The 16,838-nt window shown below is 39.6% G+C and overlaps 1 protein-coding gene across 4 annotated transcripts in view; it reads left to right on the forward strand.

Annotated features, from left to right (window-relative positions):
• The window catches only part of chd3 (chromodomain helicase DNA binding protein 3), a 68,076-nt gene that overhangs the window by 19,727 nt on the left and 31,511 nt on the right, over window positions 1-16,838 (forward strand). For 3 of the 4 annotated variants that reach the window (XM_041778981.1, XM_041778978.1, XM_041778979.1), the window contains exons 14-34: window positions 715-906; window positions 985-1,185; window positions 2,098-2,235; window positions 3,033-3,154; window positions 3,559-3,732; window positions 4,189-4,330; window positions 6,352-6,483; window positions 6,621-6,738; window positions 6,856-6,980; window positions 7,066-7,297; window positions 7,380-7,564; window positions 8,292-8,469; window positions 9,993-10,079; window positions 10,414-10,499; window positions 11,223-11,356; window positions 11,439-11,583; window positions 13,752-13,914; window positions 14,034-14,191; window positions 14,853-15,054; window positions 15,143-15,259; window positions 15,343-15,483. In XM_041778981.1, coding sequence (XP_041634915.1) covers window positions 715-906; window positions 985-1,185; window positions 2,098-2,235; window positions 3,033-3,154; window positions 3,559-3,732; window positions 4,189-4,330; window positions 6,352-6,483; window positions 6,621-6,738; window positions 6,856-6,980; window positions 7,066-7,297; window positions 7,380-7,564; window positions 8,292-8,469; window positions 9,993-10,079; window positions 10,414-10,499; window positions 11,223-11,356; window positions 11,439-11,583; window positions 13,752-13,914; window positions 14,034-14,191; window positions 14,853-15,054; window positions 15,143-15,259; window positions 15,343-15,483 — 3,172 coding nt within the window. The remainder of the gene's footprint in view (window positions 1-714; window positions 907-984; window positions 1,186-2,097; window positions 2,236-3,032; window positions 3,155-3,558; window positions 3,733-4,188; window positions 4,331-6,351; window positions 6,484-6,620; window positions 6,739-6,855; window positions 6,981-7,065; window positions 7,298-7,379; window positions 7,565-8,291; window positions 8,470-9,992; window positions 10,080-10,413; window positions 10,500-11,222; window positions 11,357-11,438; window positions 11,584-13,751; window positions 13,915-14,033; window positions 14,192-14,852; window positions 15,055-15,142; window positions 15,260-15,342; window positions 15,484-16,838) is intronic. The other variant, XM_041778980.1, reaches the window with a different exon arrangement.

Below are 16,838 nucleotides of genomic sequence, written 5' to 3' on the forward strand. Positions count from 1 at the left end.
GTAAAAAAAGTGTTATTGTTTGATTGAAATTTGAATCAAACACAATATGTTTATCTTGTACAATATTGAATTTTAGAAAAAATGCAGTATATGTATTACAAAAAGGAACAATATCACAATGTGAGTGTTTCCAAAGTGGTTCAACACCCCTGAAACGTAAGAGGTACTTCAGATGCATCAGATAAAACTTGACAAACAGACTACCTCTGACAATGCTGGTCTTTAAAGTTGCAGATTTGGCTTCAGAATTACTAAGTCAGATGCAAACCTGCTCCCTGTTTCTCTTTTTGACACCAAGGCACAGCTATAACAGAATGTTTTTTATTCCCTTTCTACTGAAATACTGGTGAAAAGAAGCTGTATAATTAGTAACAAAATTATGTTTAAATGTTTGAAGGCAACAACTTTTTACATCACAAGATCAGTCATCATTGCAAAGCTACATTTTTTCCCTCAAGATAATGTGTGAATTTTAAAGAGCTTAAATGTTAGGGTATCTTTCACCTAGCTACCCCCACAAGGTACTGTTGCCCTTAGATTAACTTTATAAGAAGTATAAGGACACTTTATATGCTTTCTTGCCATAGCGATGATCTTTATATCATGCTATCTTCAGATCACAACATTGTAAACTCAGTTCTTAAGATAATGTAAAAATGAAATAAAGACAAACCTTAATCAATAATCTTAATCTCCTCTATTTTGTTCTCCCAGCCAACAATAAAATACGAGGAGCAGCCCGACTTTGTCACATCCACTGGTGGGACGCTGCACCTGTACCAGCTGGAGGGTCTGAACTGGCTCCGGTTTTCTTGGGCTCAGGGAACAGACACCATCCTGGCTGATGAGATGGGACTTGGCAAGACTATCCAAACCATCGTCTTTCTCTACTCGCTCTTCAAGGAGGTACCAGAGCCCCTTAGTGGTAATGGTATTAATGTTACTCATGAAGGCTGATGCTAACAAATTCATATGACTCCTCAGGGTCACACGAAGGGCCCGTTCCTGGTCAGTGCGCCGCTCTCCACCATCATCAACTGGGAAAGGGAGTTTGAGATGTGGGCGCCTGACTTCTATGTGGTGACGTACACGGGAGATAAGGACAGTCGAGCTATCATCAGAGAGAACGAGTTCTCCTTTGACGACACGGCAGTCAAAGGAGGGAAGAAAGCCTTCAAACTAAGAGTAAGGAAAATAAGTGCCTAATACGGAGGTGAAAGTTATGCACTATCAGCTTTAAATACTCAGTAAAAAAGACTTTTTAGAACTGCCACTGGTTATTTAAGAACTTTCACTGGATTGTTGTTTCTTGGAAGAGTTCAGGAATCGGTGCTGAGTCCCCTGCTTTTTTTGATTTTTACACACACTTTGACTTTTTAACATTTATTCTTCAAACATTGTTCTTTATTTGTTATGAATACAGATTATTTTTTGCTGTTGTGAAGCTACTTACGTTTTGGAGTTGTCCGTCTGTTAACACAGCACCTGCAGGCCATTCTTGTTATTATTATACCCCATACATGTTTTGATTGATTTCTTAAAACTTGATTAAATGTTAAGGTTATTGGGACTCATGGTCATTCCTCATTAATGAATGTGGTCTCTCAAGGACTCTTAAAGGTGTTTTCTTTGAACTTTGCATAAATGTACACATTTCTGTAAAATCTTCAGAGCACATTTCTTCAAGAGTGAATTGAGGAATTTTGCACAAACTTACTCTTGGACTTGAGGGTGACCTGATTCATTTTGGACGACAAAATCCTTTTATGCATCAATTTTTTACATTTCAAAATATACACTGACACCATTGAAGAAATATGATTTCTATTAATCACACTTTCACAAAAAAACACCCCAGCCCTCTTTAACTCACCCTCTGGACTTTAATAATATTGACACTAAATGAACGTATTGAATTGTACTGGTTTTTCTCTTGAAATCCTGGATGAAATTAATCTTATGTTCATGGAGAACAAGAAATAGTTTTTTCTCCTTCTATAAATACTGTATAACATGAGGAAACAAAGTGATTAGAACAATCTTGACTTAAGGTGGGATCTAATCCTCTTACATTTTTTGTTTCCTCTTTTCCTGAAGAGAGAGGCTCCAATCAAATTCCACGTCCTGCTGACCTCCTACGAGTTGGTGACCATCGATCAGACGGCTCTCAAATCCATCGACTGGGCCTGTCTGGTGGTGGACGAGGCTCACCGCCTTAAAAACAACCAGTCCAAGGTAATTTAGCCTGTACTTCTGTATTTATCAGTGCTTTTTTAAACTGTTATTTTATGTAACTGATTCAACACCAATATGCAGGGCGAACTAACTGGGACATTGTAGTGCTGTGATTTAGACTCATCAGCTCTATCTAGTGGATATCTTGGTAATGGCAACCTAATTTCTAAATTTCCAATAATTTCAGAAACCAAGAGAGCACTTTATGAGATGAAACAAACTTTTAATCAAATTAAAACATTTCAAAACCCAGTAACAGCAATGCAGAACAATTAAAAAATGGAGACAAATGGGAATTTCCTGGATTATGAATTATATTTATGTTTTAATTTTACTATTGAAGGCAGTTACACTGGTGAAAAGACTATTGAAAAAATGCTTGGTTTTTGTAATAACACATACAGGTTCTTTTTGGAAACTTTAGGTTAAAATGCCTTTATGCCAACAGTAGCCCTGATTAAGACCTGAGTAGGCTGCAATCTGTAGGCTATTTGTAGATATTTTTTTTGCATGGCATTTTAATTCTTCACAACTTCTACAGTATACCTTGATTGCTTTTATTGAAGGACAGTGATATATTTTGATGAATATTTTTTTCTTACCTATGCAGTTACTTTGTCACAGGATGAATTGAACAGTTACAGATATTTACATCCATGATGACAATCAGTTTTTTATGCCACAGATTAAAGTGATCAATCTTTTCATTTTTTTGATGAATAGTTGTTCTTTTGTCCAGTGAGGAAAGAATATTCTTGCAGAGGTTAAAGATACATGATTTTTTTCTATTTTTGCAGTTTTTCAGACGTCTGAATGACTATAAGATCGACCACAAGCTCTTGCTGACAGGAACTCCTCTGCAGAACAACCTGGAGGAACTTTTTCACCTGCTCAACTTCCTCACACCCAACCGCTTCAAGTACATGCACTTTCTCTCTTCCTCTGACATATGCACAAACTTTGATGTTGTCAAAATTCATTTATTTTTTGATGGTTTTTAATAACCCATGTTTTTAAATGATACCATTTCAGTTATTTTAGTTGTAGAATGTAAAAAACTTCAAAGTTCCTGAACAAGTTATGCGATTTAAAACATAGAGTTTTAACCTATTCATATCAAAGCATGAAATTCTGGTATGGCGACAAACATGTTTATACATAAAAAGTTGAAAAATATGTTTTTGAAAAGAATGAAGATGTATTTTCCCAATCATTTTGGTGCATCATTGTTTACTTTGACTTGTTTTGTTGAAAAAACAAAAACAAACAAACAAAAAAAACCCCAACATCATTAAAATTCATTTTTTGCATCTTTGTGTTCAGTAACCTAGAGGGCTTCCTGGAAGAGTTTGCTGACATCTCCAAGGAGGACCAGATCAAGAAGCTACACGACCTGCTGGGGCCGCACATGCTGCGCAGGCTGAAGGCAGACGTGTTCAAAAACATGCCAGCAAAGACCGAGCTGATTGTCAGAGTGGAGCTGAGCCCCATGCAGAAGTAAGACACACTCACTCCAAAAAATTGAGAATCATTTCCACTATACTACATCTAAAAACACATGGTGGATTTATTTTTAGCAACTATATCCCTGCTAAGATGATGATGAAAACTTTTGAACACCTACATGAAATCAAAAAGTCCAAAGTAGTCTTAAAATATCATAAATTCAACTTTATGTTAGCCTAATATTAATCCAGAAGTCCTGAAATGTTTTACCAGCAAACAACATTGTGGCACATTAGCTGGTATTATTTTTATTGACAAAATAAAATATCCGCTATGTAAGAAAAAACAGATAAAGATAGATTTTTATATTTTAATCCAGATCAGACACACATTTTATTTTTAAATTTAGTTATCGCTTTGATTTAATTTTATCATTTATTTTAAGGCTGTTCTTTAGGGAAGTGACAGAGGAAGGACATTGATTTGGTTTTGTGTTTCTAACCACAGGAAATACTACAAGCTGATCCTGACAAAGAACTTTGAGGCTCTGAACTCAAAAGGTGGAGGAAACCAGGTCTCCCTGCTAAACATCATGATGGACCTGAAGAAGTGCTGCAACCATCCCTACCTCTTCCCCGTCGCCTCCATGGTCAGTGCTGTTACACTATTTCTCAGTTCTAAATATGGTTTTACATTTATGTGCTTTAATTTCATCATCAACCAACCAGTGACTGCAGATTAAAATGATCCTGGATGTTTAAATCTGTCACATTTACAGAAACTATATGGACAAAAGTATTTAGCCACCTGGCCTCTACACCAGCAGGGACTGTAATTACATTGTATTGAAATACATGCAATGTAATACAGAGTTGGCCCCCTTTTGTAGCTATGGCAGCCTCCACTCTTCTTGTGTGGCTTTTCCATTACATTTGAGCAGCTGGGCCCTACTCGGTAATCTTGCAGGTATTTTAAAGTTTGGTGCATCAGTTGCTATACTTCAACACGTCTGCAAGGCGTCCCCAGATTATGATGAACTGCTGAGATGCAGCCATTGGAAGAGGGTCAGGCGCACTTGGGCCTGCTTCAGAGCAGGACCATCCTGGGCACAGATCGGCATAGCCCACAGGCCAAACCGATGATGTAAAAGTAAATCTGCAGGTTTGGATCAGTGCAGCCAAAAGTCCTAGTCAAAAAGCCTCATTGAAAGGCTTTCCACAAGGGTTTGGAGTGTTTCTGTGGGAATTTGTGCCCATTTATTCATTTATGAGATCAAGCAATGATGCACAGTCTCCATTCCAATTCATCCCAGAGGTACTTGATGGGGTTGAGGTCAGGGCTCTGTGCTGGCCAATAAATCGATCAATATTTTTTGTATAGTGCCAATTCAGGACCAAAGTTATCTCAAGACACTTTACAGAGCGGGCAGGTCTAGACCGCACTCACTGTTGGGGCCTATTATAATCGTCATCATTAATATTTAAATAAAGACAATTCCCTATTATTAGCCAGTCAAGTTCTTCCACACCAAACTCATCAAACCATGTCTTTATAGATGTTGCTTTGTGCACTAGGACACAGTCATGTTGGAACAGAAATGGGCCAGGCAATGTCTTGGTATGCTGATGCATTAAGATTGCCCTTCACCCTGAAAAACCAGCCCCATACTATTATTCCTCCTCCACCAAACTTCACAGTTGGCATATTGCAGTCAGGAAAGTAATGTTCTCCCAGTATCTGTCAAACCCAGACACGACTATCTCACTCCTCAGAACATATTCCACTGTCCAACAGTCCAGTGTTGGTGTGCTTTACACCACTCCATCTGACGCTTGGTATTTGACTTGGTAATGTGAGGCTTGCATGCAGCTGCTCTGCAATGAAAACACATTCCATGAAGCTCCCACTGCACAGTTGTTGTGCTTATAATAACACCAGTGGAGGTTCAGAGCTCTTCAGCTATGGAATCAGCAGAGGGTTGGCAACGGTGACTTTTAGGCACCATGTACCCTAGCAGTCCTTGCCACTCTCTGTAATTTTACATGGTCTTCAGCTGCATGGCTGAGTTGCTGTTGTTCCTAAATGGTTTTACTTTCTAATAGTACCACTTACAAATGACAGGAATATCTAGCAGGGATGATATTTCACAACTCTCAACTCTTAACCCAAAGGTGGCGTCCATCATGGTAGCAACGACCCATTTATCTGTGGCAACAGATCTGATTGAAACACCGTAATTCACTTGGTTGTTTAAAGTGAAGTATTTTATGCCTTTCAACAGGTAAATGAAATCATTAACACCTACATTAACACCTCTCTAGAGCCAATTATACCTTAAAATTAGTTTATCTTTTCTCCTTATGTATGATGTACTTTACCTGCTGTTTAAACACAGAAATGATCTTGAAGTCCCTAAATTAAAGAACAGTGACATCTTGTGGTAGCTCTCTGTAATAATTTTCTGTTACTCTGGTCCTTTTTTAAAATATGGTAAATTCTGACAAGGTAGAGCTGAGATGAGACACCAAACTTTCTGTCATGTTACAGCTATTTTAAAAATAATTTATTACCAGTGCAGCATTTAAAATATTTTTGTCAATTAAAATAAAATAGGAGCTTATAACTTTTAACTACATTACATTGTGTTTATATGTTTGTTTGTGTCTGCAGGAAGCTCAAAAAACCCCCAGCGGTGCATATGAGGGCTCAGCACTCACAAAGGCTTCTGGGAAACTGATGCTGTTGCAGAAGATGCTGAGGAAACTGAAAGAGCAGGGGCACCGAGTTCTGGTCTTCTCCCAGGTACACACATGCACATTAAATTTACTCTTCACAGATGGTGAATTATTCCCACCACAGCTCCGATTCCAGCTGTGTGTACATCTGGAATTGTACAGACTCATGATACCAGCTGTTGCTCTCGCTTCTTCTGTTTACAGATGACTAAAATGTTGGACTTGCTGGAGGATTTCTTGGACCATGAAGGTTATAAGTATGAAAGAATTGACGGTGGCATCACAGGAGCACTGAGACAGGAAGCCATTGACCGCTTCAATGGTGAGATAAAGGGAAGAAAAAATGTTAGAGAAATAATGAGAGAAATCATGTTAAAACACTAGATTTTTGTTAAAGCTGAATAATTGATTTTTCTGTCTCCCTTTTTCTCTTATGCAGCTCCTGGTGCTTGTCAGTTCTGCTTCCTGCTCTCAACCAGAGCCGGAGGTCTGGGCATCAACTTGGCCACAGCTGACACCGTCATCATCTTTGACTCCGACTGGAACCCTCACAATGACATTCAGGTATCACAGTATGTGAACTAATGAGGCAGAAAACAATAAAATACAACATTAACTTCATTGTTTTTCTTTATTTTCCTCTGCTTAGGCCTTCAGTCGAGCCCACAGGATCGGGCAAGCCAACAAGGTGATGATTTACCGCTTCGTGACACGAGCCAGTGTTGAGGAGCGAATCACTCAGGTGGCAAAGAGGAAGATGATGCTTACCCACCTGGTGGTCAGGCCTGGTCTGGGATCCAAAGCAGGCTCCATGACGAAACAGGAGCTGGATGACATCCTCAAGTTTGGAACAGAGGAGCTTTTTAAGGACGAAGGAGAAGGTGTGGACAAGAAGATTTTTAGATACAATTAACCCGGCGAAACAGGACAAGTGATTTAATGAACACTCTCCTTGTTTTTTAGGTATGAAGAACAGTTCAGGGGAGAAAGTCGAGGATGAAGGCAGCGTGATCCACTACGACAATGTTGCTATCGAGAGGCTGCTGGACCGAAGCCAAGACGCCACAGACGACTCTGACGTCCAGAACATGAACGAGTACCTCAGCTCCTTCAAGGTGGCCCAGTACATGGTCCGAGAGGAGGACAAGGTTAGCAGATGTCATTAGCTTTTAAAAACACACTTAAAGAAGAGTTGTTCTCCTGGCACAAAGGACAGATTTTTGGAGATTTTCATTAATCGGCTTTTATTTTGGTTGCTTTGGTCAATGTGTGAGAGTGTAAACATGGACAACAGTGACAGTAATACTATGCTTTATCTAAAAAGCCATATTAAGACCCAAAACACACAGATTTGTCTTATGCAAGGTGCAAGTTGCTAGGGGGAACAAGGGGATTTCCCTCCTTCTGCTTCTGATATTCCATGCCTGCTGCTGGCATGGCCATGTCAGAAGCTGTCTGACAGTTCACAGAGGAAAAAGCCCCAAATTTGGGAATTCTGCTCATTGCCCTGCTTTTACTGTGCAAGTGTGTGCAGTAGTATGACTGAAATATCAAAAATGGCAGAAATTCATCAGACCGGTCAAGAGCAGCTTATCAGGCTATGTGGGACCGTTGTAACCCCTGTAGCCTGCACACTAGTGTTGGGTAAAGTTTGTTGTTTTTCTGATACCCAAGCTAAATCGATACTTCAAAACTGATATCAACGACACAGCAATTTTTGAAATACCATAATACTAGCTCAGTTCAATAATGCAATCCGAGTAAATGTAATTAATTATTTTTCCCCTCGGTGTGATTTGATTTGAAGTCAGAAATTGTTTGTATGCATATCTTTGTGTGATATAGTAATAACCAGTAATATTTTCTCTGTTGAAGATTGAGGAGATAGAACGTGAGATAATCAAACAGGAGGAGAATGTAGATCCTGATTATTGGGAGAAACTTTTGCGACATCACTACGAGCAGCAACAAGAGGACCTGGCCAGTAAACTAGGGAAAGGAAAGAGGAACCGCAAGCCTGTTAACTACAATGATGCTGCACAGGAGGACCAAGGTACGAAGGGTCTGGACCTGGTACCATGTGGATCCAATGCTAATGAAAAGTGTTGGATATTTTCCTCTTTCATTGATTTTATAGATCAATCATGGTCAATATAATTTGGATTTTTGGACCCATAAAAAACAAACAAAAAACTCTTTAATGTCAAAGGGAAAGCAGAGCTCTTCAAAGTAATGTACATTAAATACAAATATGTAATACTAGATAAGTGACTGCATAAATACCCCCCCCCCCCGTGAAATGGGCATCACCTAAGTGCAGTGAATGTGTCTTTAGTGATTGTAGTATAAAGACACCTGTACACCCAGTCACTGGTTGATCAGTATTCCTGGCTACCATTACACCACGAAGACAACAGAACACTCAAACCAACTCATCCTTACAAATTGAGTGGAGTTCCAAGCCTCAGCAGCTGAGATGGGAGAGAAGCTGAACACTACAACAGCTGTTGCCCAGGTACTTCTCCAGTCAAAGCTTTACTGGAAAGGGGCAGAGAGAAAGCCACTGTTGAAGTTGAAGAAAACTCACAATAAATCTTGACTAGATTTCACTAAAAGGCATGGAGGAGACTCCAGGGTCAGGTGGGATAAAATTCTTTGGTCTGATGAGACCAAAATGGTGCTTTTTGGCCATCAGACAAGACGCTATGTTTGGCAGACACCAATCACTGCACATCACCACAAACACACCATCTCCACTGTGAAGCACGATGGTGGCAGCACCATGCTGTGGGGATGCTTCTCAGCAGCCGGCCCTGGGAGGTTTGTAAAGTTAGAGAGGCAAAATACAGGAAAATCCTGTTGGACAATCTGGTTCAGTCTGCAAGACAACTATGGCTTGGGAAAAGATTTATTTTCCAGCAAGACAATGACCCAAAGCACACAGCAAAAGTTACACAAAAACGGTTTCAAGACAACAAGGGAAATGTTCTGGATTGACCGAGTTAAAGCCCAGACCTCAATCATATAGAGAATTTGTGGCCCTTGAAAGGGGCTGTTCATGCCTGACCCCCATCCAACCTGACAGAGCATGAGCGATTTTACAAAGAGGAATGGGGTAAAAGTGCAGTGTTCAGATGTGCTAGCCTGATGGAGACCTATCCACACAGACTCAGTGATTGCAGCCAAAGGTGCATCTACTATATACTGACTTGAAGAGAGTGAATATTTTTGCTGTCACTTATTTTATATGACATGTTTTTATTTAATTGACATTACTTTGAAGAAATCTGTTCATTTTGACTTTTTTTTTCAAAAAAGCCAAAGTATATTGATATATAAATGAATGACAAAGTAATCCAGGAAAATTCCCTTAAACTGTTCTATGTCAAATTCACCTTTGTATTGGAATCATCTAAGACTCTTATGGGAAGCCCTGGCTTTATCAAGATTTATTTCATTCTTCTGGTCTTTGGTAAAGAAGGATTTGGGATAATGGTTCTTCTGTTTGAGTTATTGCTTGCACAGTGGAAAGTGAATGGACCCGGTCTATTGACAGACCACCATGTGCTGTTTCAGAATGGCATGCTGACATTTCAGATAACCAGTCCGAGTATTCAGTGGGCTCAGAGGAGGAGGACGAAGACTTTGACGATCGGCCTGAAGGTAAGACGAGATTTTAGAAAAAAAAAGAGACCTCAAACGGAGCTAATAAAAAATGAAAGACGCCTATTGTAGCACACACACAGAGTCAGGTCTGTGTTGAATTACAGGTTGAAATTGATTTAGTTGTTACAGTTGCCTGGAAGTGGAACAAGTAAGTTTTGCCAAAAAATGTGGACCGCCATCCACCTCCTCCCCCTGTACTTTAGAGGGTTGGTGGAAAATGCTAGGAGCCTTTCAGAAGGTTTTGATAGTAAATGTACTGATTTGTCCTTATATTGCATTTCAAGAAAACTTTGCAAAATAGAATATACGATTGAAAAATTGTCCTCTTCAGGTCGAAGGCAGTCTCGCCGCCAGTTGAGGAATGACAAGGACAAACCTCTGCCTCCTCTCCTGGCCAGAGTTGGAGGAAACCTTGAGGTTAGCTAAAACCAGTTTTGCTTATTCATTTCATGCATTTCGTTATTGTGGAATATGTCTGCCTTATCTCAAACTTGATTTGATTTAGATTGTTTTTGCTGGCGTCTTTAAATTGGAGATGGCAACAAAGCTTTTACATCACCAACCCTCTGAAACCCTCAAAGCTCAATAATTGTCCTAATAATATTGGACACAATATAATAGCCTGCATTTTTAAGGAAAGGATTTAAGGGTTATTTTAGCTCATCAAGGCAGATAAAACTGTTCAAGTAATGCTTTTGGTTGGGGAAGTTTGGGAACAAACCCTACTGACCTCTTCTGACTTTTCTACAGTCTTATCCCCATCTGTCAGAATCAGTTGTTGGTTCATATATTTTGTTCTTTTTTTAAATGCTCAGGTCAAGTTTTCAGTTTCAAAGAGTTACATAATATCGGGTTGATTACAAGGACAGAAAAGAAAATGGTTAAGTATGATTGTTAACAGTTGTTCATATCCTAGAAAAGGGAAAGACAAAAAAACAATGCTATATGCCTGTTTTTGTTCATCATATAAAATGTTTTAACAGCCAATTATTACACACAGAGTCATGAATTAAATAAAGACAATGCTGGGGCACCAGACAGCCACGTAGTTATGTTGTGTTGTATCTGACAGGGTCAGTTGTTGTTTTATGTCACTGTCTTTTAGAAATATCTCAAATGTACTATAATTTCCATCAACAGGTGTTGGGCTTTAACACTAGACAGAGAAAGGCTTTCCTGAACGCAGTGATGCGCTGGGGGATGCCTTCTCAAGATGCTTTCTCCTCTCAGTGGCTGGTCAGAGATCTCAAAGGAAAGACGGAGAAAGAATTCAAGTAAGGGAAACCTTTGTTTATTTAAAGTGCGTTGATAGAAACATTTAAACAGGCCTTAAATAAACTTTTTTCCACTTTCCAGGGCTTATGTGTCTCTCTTCATGCGTCACTTATGCGAGCCTGTGGCTGATGGGGCAGAGACGTTTGCGGACGGTGTTCCAAGGGAGGGCTTGTGTCGCCAGCCAGTCCTAACCCGCATCGGTGTGATGTCCCTTGTTAAGAAAAAGGTTAGTGAAGATATGACACTCAGCGTCAGGTCTTAAAAACAACTGAATGTTTGTTCCTGAAGTCCATCCAATGACAGGTCTTGACGTCAACCAGAAATCAGGTCTCAATGCCAACTCAAAGTCAGGTCTTAATGTCATCCAAGAGTCAGATCTTGACATCAACCCAACATCTGGATGTCCCAACATCAGATCTGCGCTTAAACCTGACAAAATGATTTGCCGCCAACTCTAAGTCAGGTCTGGATTTAAACCAAACTCAGGCTTTGACCTAATAACAGGTCTTTGTGTCAGCCGAGTATCAAGTCTTGGCATCAACCCATCATCAGTCCTTGACATGTACACATTACCATGTTTTGATGTCAACCCAATGTCAAGTCTTGACATCAACCTGTTGGGTCTTGACATCTGCTCACCTCAGGTATTGACACCTGACATAACTCCGACAGGTCTTTACATTAACCTTACTTGGGTTCTTGACGGTATCCCTAATGTCAGGTCTTGATGCCAACCCAACAAATGGTCTTTACAAAGACCAAAATTCCTATCTTGATCCAACATCAGGCCTTCTATCTACCAAATGCAAGGGCAACATTAGCATTTGACATCAACCCATTAGGTCTTGAAATCTGCCCATTGTCAGGTCTTGACACCAACCTAATGTCCTGTATTGAGGTCATCCAGTTAGGTCTAGGCATCAACCCAACACCAGGTCTTGACCCAAGATCTGGTCTTGACATCTACCCAACATCAGGCCGTTAATCTACCAAACATTAGGATTTGATGCCAACTTGTTAGGTCATCTGCCCAATGCCCTGTCTTGACACCAACCTTATGACAGGCCTTGATGCCAACCCAACAAGAGGTGTTGACAAAAAACAAACATCACATCCTGGACCCAACATTAGGACTGGACATCTAACAAATGCAAGGTCTTTAGTCTACCCAACATTAGGATTTGACATCAACCCAACAGGTCTTGTCTCAAGATCATGTCTTGACATCTACCTAACATCAGGTCTATAATCTACCGAACTTGAAGATTAGATGTCAACCCATTAGATCTCAACATCTGCCCAACATCAGTTCTTGGCATCAACCTTACTTCACGTCTTGATGGTAACCTGATGATAGGTCTTGATGTCAACCTGATGATAGGTCTTGATGAAGACTAAACCTCCCATCTTGACCCAACAGCATGTCTTGACATCTACCAAATACTGGGTCTTGACCCAACTCAACATTATGCTTCAGTGTAAACCCAACTTCAGGTTTTGACATTAGCTTAATGTCATTTTTTATTAAAACAGTGCCAAGTCTTAAAATCAACCAGATCTTATGTTTTGACATCAGCTCAGTATCAAGCCCGCATCAGACATCAGTCCAAGGCATGATTTAACAGAGAGACCTTATCCTGGGTTGATGTTAAAACCTTATGTTGGCTTATTGTCAAGATCTGATGTTTGTTTGATATCAAGACCCGACACATTTTGTTGCACTCCCTTTCATCAACATCACAAGTTTATCAAGAAGCATTAACAGTAAATGTATTGAAGAAACTGCTTGTAGTATTTGATTGCATGTCCTTCGCAGACTGTATTTTATAAATAATATATACTGAATCATCCCATTTTGAGTATGTTTTGGGGTATGAATCATTGAAAAAACACAGTTTCCCCTGCTGAGAACTTGTGTTCTGTTTGTCTGTTCTTGGCTTCTTTGGAAACATGCAGTGCCACATGATGGACTTAAAAAAAGACCTACTCCATTTTTAGACACAATGGGCTGATTATAGGTGATTATACGATGTGTACCTATAAATACAATATCCCATTTTTCCCACAGAATCCCTTCAGTTATACCTCTGGTGTGATGGTCAATACATCTTTTTCTTTTTAAAAAAAATTCCTACCTCTCAGTTTGAAAATGTTCTCATTTCCTCACTACTTTCAGTTTTCACATTTACCTGAAATTAGCCAAACGTTAATCTAGTTTTTCTGTCTAACTTGTTCAAACCTGCTGACTTCCTGATCTGCTATTTGAGCCAGAGGGAATGTATGAAACACTGCCAGGTGAACAGGGCATGTGGGTGGTGAGTTTAAATAAGGTGCTGTTCAGTTAAAGGGGTGCGTGCCAAGCTATTTATTTTGCCGTGTTTGTTTTTTGTCCAGATTCAGGAGTTTGAGCACATCAACGGCCGCTGGAGTCTCCCGGAGCTCAAACCTGAGGTCAGCTTAGATAAAACCTCCTCCAGAGCCTCCTCTCCTGCTGTGAAGACTGCCACGCCCACGCCAGATGCCAGCTACAACAACACACCATGCACCTCCAAGCCAGGTAACCACACATACACATGAAAAGTCACCAGATCCAGCAGGGGGCGGTCTATTCAAAGAGGCAGCAGATGAAGATATAGTTGATTCTGCAGTAATGCATGTTTTACTGAACTTTTGCAGCGACCCCTGCTCCTTCAGAGAAGCTGGAAAAGAACGGAAAGGAGGGAGAGAAGGAGGAAGAGAAAGAGCAAGGAGAGGCGGCATCTGAAAAGGAGACAGGGAAGGAGAAAGAAGAGGGGAAAGATGTGAACAGCAATAAGACTACAGAGCTTGAAGAGGTGGGACAGTGTATTTAAGGGTGACAGACACTTTACATAAAACACATCTACTATTCCTGGTGTCATTTAAAGAGTCTTTGTCAACAGGCAATACATTTCTGTTTTGCTATTTTCCAGTGTTTTTCAGTTTCTGATTTCTTGCAAATTTGAGGTCATTTTGTAAAATCTCAGTTCATCAATAAGAGGCACATATAATAGAATATTATGAAAAAGTTCATTTTTTCCTGTCATGTAATAAAAGAAGCAAAAATTTCATAAATTTTAGATTCATCATAAACAAAATAAATTTTTTTAAGATTTCTGTAAGCTTGATTTGAGCTTACAGGTCACAAAAAGCCACACATTTTCAAAAGAATTTATAACACAGAAATATTGACCTTTTGGAAAATTCTGCTCATTTATGCACTCAGTGATTGTTGGAGCTCCTTAAGGCCCTTTTCCCCAGGTTGCTCAGTTTAGCGGGGTGACCAGCTTTAGATAAGTCCTGGTTAAGCCAAACTTTTTCACATACGAAGATTCAGCTGTAAATGGATTTAAACCTGTGACCATTTTTGTTTTTTACATTTTTCAAATATCAAAGCTGATTATAATGTAATATCTGAAGATAATATCACTTGTCAAGAAAAAAAAATATCAATAACTTGTGTGTGACTTTGTATAGCTGTCATCGTCAACAAAAGAGACATCACAGACATCGTCACCTGGTCAGAAAAACGAAGGCAAAGAGGACAGCGACCTGAAAGATGAGGAGAAGAAAGAAACAACAGACACCTCTGCTACTTCAACAGAGGACAAAAAAGAGGATAATAAAGAGGATACACAAACAGCAAAGCAGGATGTAGAAGTCAAAGAAGAGAAATCAGGTAAAAGCAGATTGGAAAAAGTACAGTATGTCTTTAACATGCAAAAATAAATGTGCAGACAAATGCAGCAAACTCTGTTTTCTTGCAGAAGGAGAAAAGTCCATGGAGGAGAAGGAAAAAGAAAAAGAAAAGCGAGAAGAGACGCCGACAGCAGCTGACACGACAGATGCAAAAGAGAAGAGTGATGCAGCTGATGTGAAGAAAGGTACATCTCACTGTCTGGGGTGATGAGCTGCTGTACTACACTTCATTCACCGGTTGATTACATCATTTTCTCTTATTTGACAGAGGAAGTTAAAGGTGAAAAGGATGCTGGGAAAGAAGTAAAAGCAGCAAAGGAAGAGGTGCTAGTCCCTCCAAAGGGGAACGGGAAGCCTCCTACTGAGCGACCTCGCTTTATGTTCAACATCGCAGACGGTGGCTTCACTGGTGAGTAGGAATTAACCCGTGGAGTTGAACAGATAAAACGTACCTTAAGCTGTGTTTCCTTTGATTGGTCCACTTTGATTGAGTATGGTTTGGTACGCTTAACTCCTAAATAGTTTGCATTTCCAGACACCAGTACCCTCACTTGGTGGGCGGACTGTAGAGGGTATGCATGTGATGTGCAAGTCTCAGCGCAAGTCTGCTTTTTTAGCCGCTGAGTTGAAGAAAGTTTGTACTGGTGAAAGAAATCAGTGGAGAATAAGCAGTAAACAGCTTTATTTTAGCTGAAAACTGCCGTGTTTTTTAATAACTAGATCTTGACTATGTTAACCACAGTCAGTTCAGATCCTCAGCTGATGAAATATGTTTATATCAATGTTTTGAGCCATAAGTGTCGGTTAATAAAGACACAAGATGGAGCTGGGATACTGCAGCAACTACAACAAACATTCAGTTAGTGATTTATATATAATCTGAATTCAACTCTACACTACTTTTACATTAAAGGAAATTAAGACCTTTAATTTTAGCAGATCAACCATATGGTAAAATAATACCTAAGGTAACAAGGCATCTAATGACAAAGGATTATGCTTGATAGCTGTAAACATAATGCTGCGATCTCTGGTTAACACAGCTGGTTTTATGGGGGAAAGGCAAAAAAATGTTAAGTCATCATTATTTATCACAGATTAAATAAAGCAGCTTTTGTAAATTAACGTGATTTCTATTTGGTTAAATACTGAAGTTATTTCAGGGAGTGTTTCATGAAGGAAACGTACCCGACGCTTTAACAGTTTATACAACATAATATGAAAGTTGAGAGCTGTACCCTGAGAATTTATCACATTAAAGATGGTTAACAGGTGTTAAAATCAAACGGCATTAAGTCGGAAATCCTGGATGTGTTAATCTTGTTTTAAAGTAGGCTACAGCCTAAAGTTATGCAGATTTAACAAATCACAACGCGAACTTTTCTCAGGTTGCCTGTTGGAAAAATAGGTAAATAAATCACTATAATACTTTGTTTTAACAAAATGTCATCATGAATTCAGTTTCACATCCATCACTGATGAACCAGGCTGATTTGAGCCTTCAGGCTCTGCTTCATGTACTTGAAATCAGTTCCACATAAATGTCAGAAAACTTGATTTGTGGCCATGTATCAATGTCCACGGTCCAAAAGCAGGTGTTTTGAGTCCAAATATTCCTAATTTAAGTGGATATAGTCTGTTTTTCTCTCATTTTCACCCACTCCTCATAGAGCAGACAGTTTTGTTGTGCACCCCGGCTGAGCAGTCGTGTCACATGCTGACAGTGACATCATTGCAGATCCTTAGTGTGTGTAGCTCCACAGA

The sequence above is a fragment of the Cheilinus undulatus genome, linkage group 22 (genome assembly GCF_018320785.1).
Source record: "Cheilinus undulatus linkage group 22, ASM1832078v1, whole genome shotgun sequence".
Classification (NCBI taxonomy): domain Eukaryota; kingdom Metazoa; phylum Chordata; class Actinopteri; order Labriformes; family Labridae; genus Cheilinus; species Cheilinus undulatus.